This window comes from Sinocyclocheilus anshuiensis, unplaced genomic scaffold (assembly GCF_001515605.1).
Source record: "Sinocyclocheilus anshuiensis isolate Anshui unplaced genomic scaffold, SAMN03320099.WGS_v1.1 C31530016, whole genome shotgun sequence".
NCBI lineage: Eukaryota > Metazoa > Chordata > Actinopteri > Cypriniformes > Cyprinidae > Sinocyclocheilus > Sinocyclocheilus anshuiensis.
The window spans coordinates 1-398 of NW_015598183.1; the positions used below are offsets into that span (position 1 = coordinate 1).

At 49.7% G+C, this 398-nt stretch overlaps 1 protein-coding gene across 1 annotated transcript; it reads left to right on the forward strand.

Annotated features, from left to right (window-relative positions):
* Positions 1–6: 6 nt before the first annotated feature.
* Positions 7–394, forward strand: LOC107682079 (ubiquitin-like protein ISG15; the record flags this gene model as incomplete). Its single annotated transcript, XM_016478455.1, has 1 exon — positions 7–394. A coding segment is annotated over exon 1 (381 nt), but the record flags the coding sequence as incomplete, so codon positions are not given.
* Between the last annotated feature and the right edge of the window lie 4 nt (positions 395–398).

Consider the following 398-nt stretch of genomic DNA (forward strand, 5'->3'; position numbering starts at 1 on the left):
ATTTTGAAAGGTGATGGAACTGACAATAAGACTGCTGGGAGGAGTTGTGAAGCGTCTGGAGGTGAGCAGCGATGCCACAGTTGGCGAACTCAAGCAGCGCATTTCTCAGCTCTTCGGAGAGCCTCCTTACAAACAGAAGCTTTCTGCCGATAACGGCACCCATATCAGCCTCGAGGATGATTCCAGAACCCTCAGCAGTTACGGGTTGCACTCTGGATCAGTGGTGAGTCTGCTCATCACGAACCCAGCTGGACCTTTCCAAGTGTTCGTCAGGAATGAGAAGGGCCAGACTGGAACGTATGATGTTGATGTCAATGAGACCGTGGATCAGCTCCAGACTAAGATCTACAACAAAGAGAGAGTCCCAAAGGATCAGCAAAGACTGATTTACAACGGAA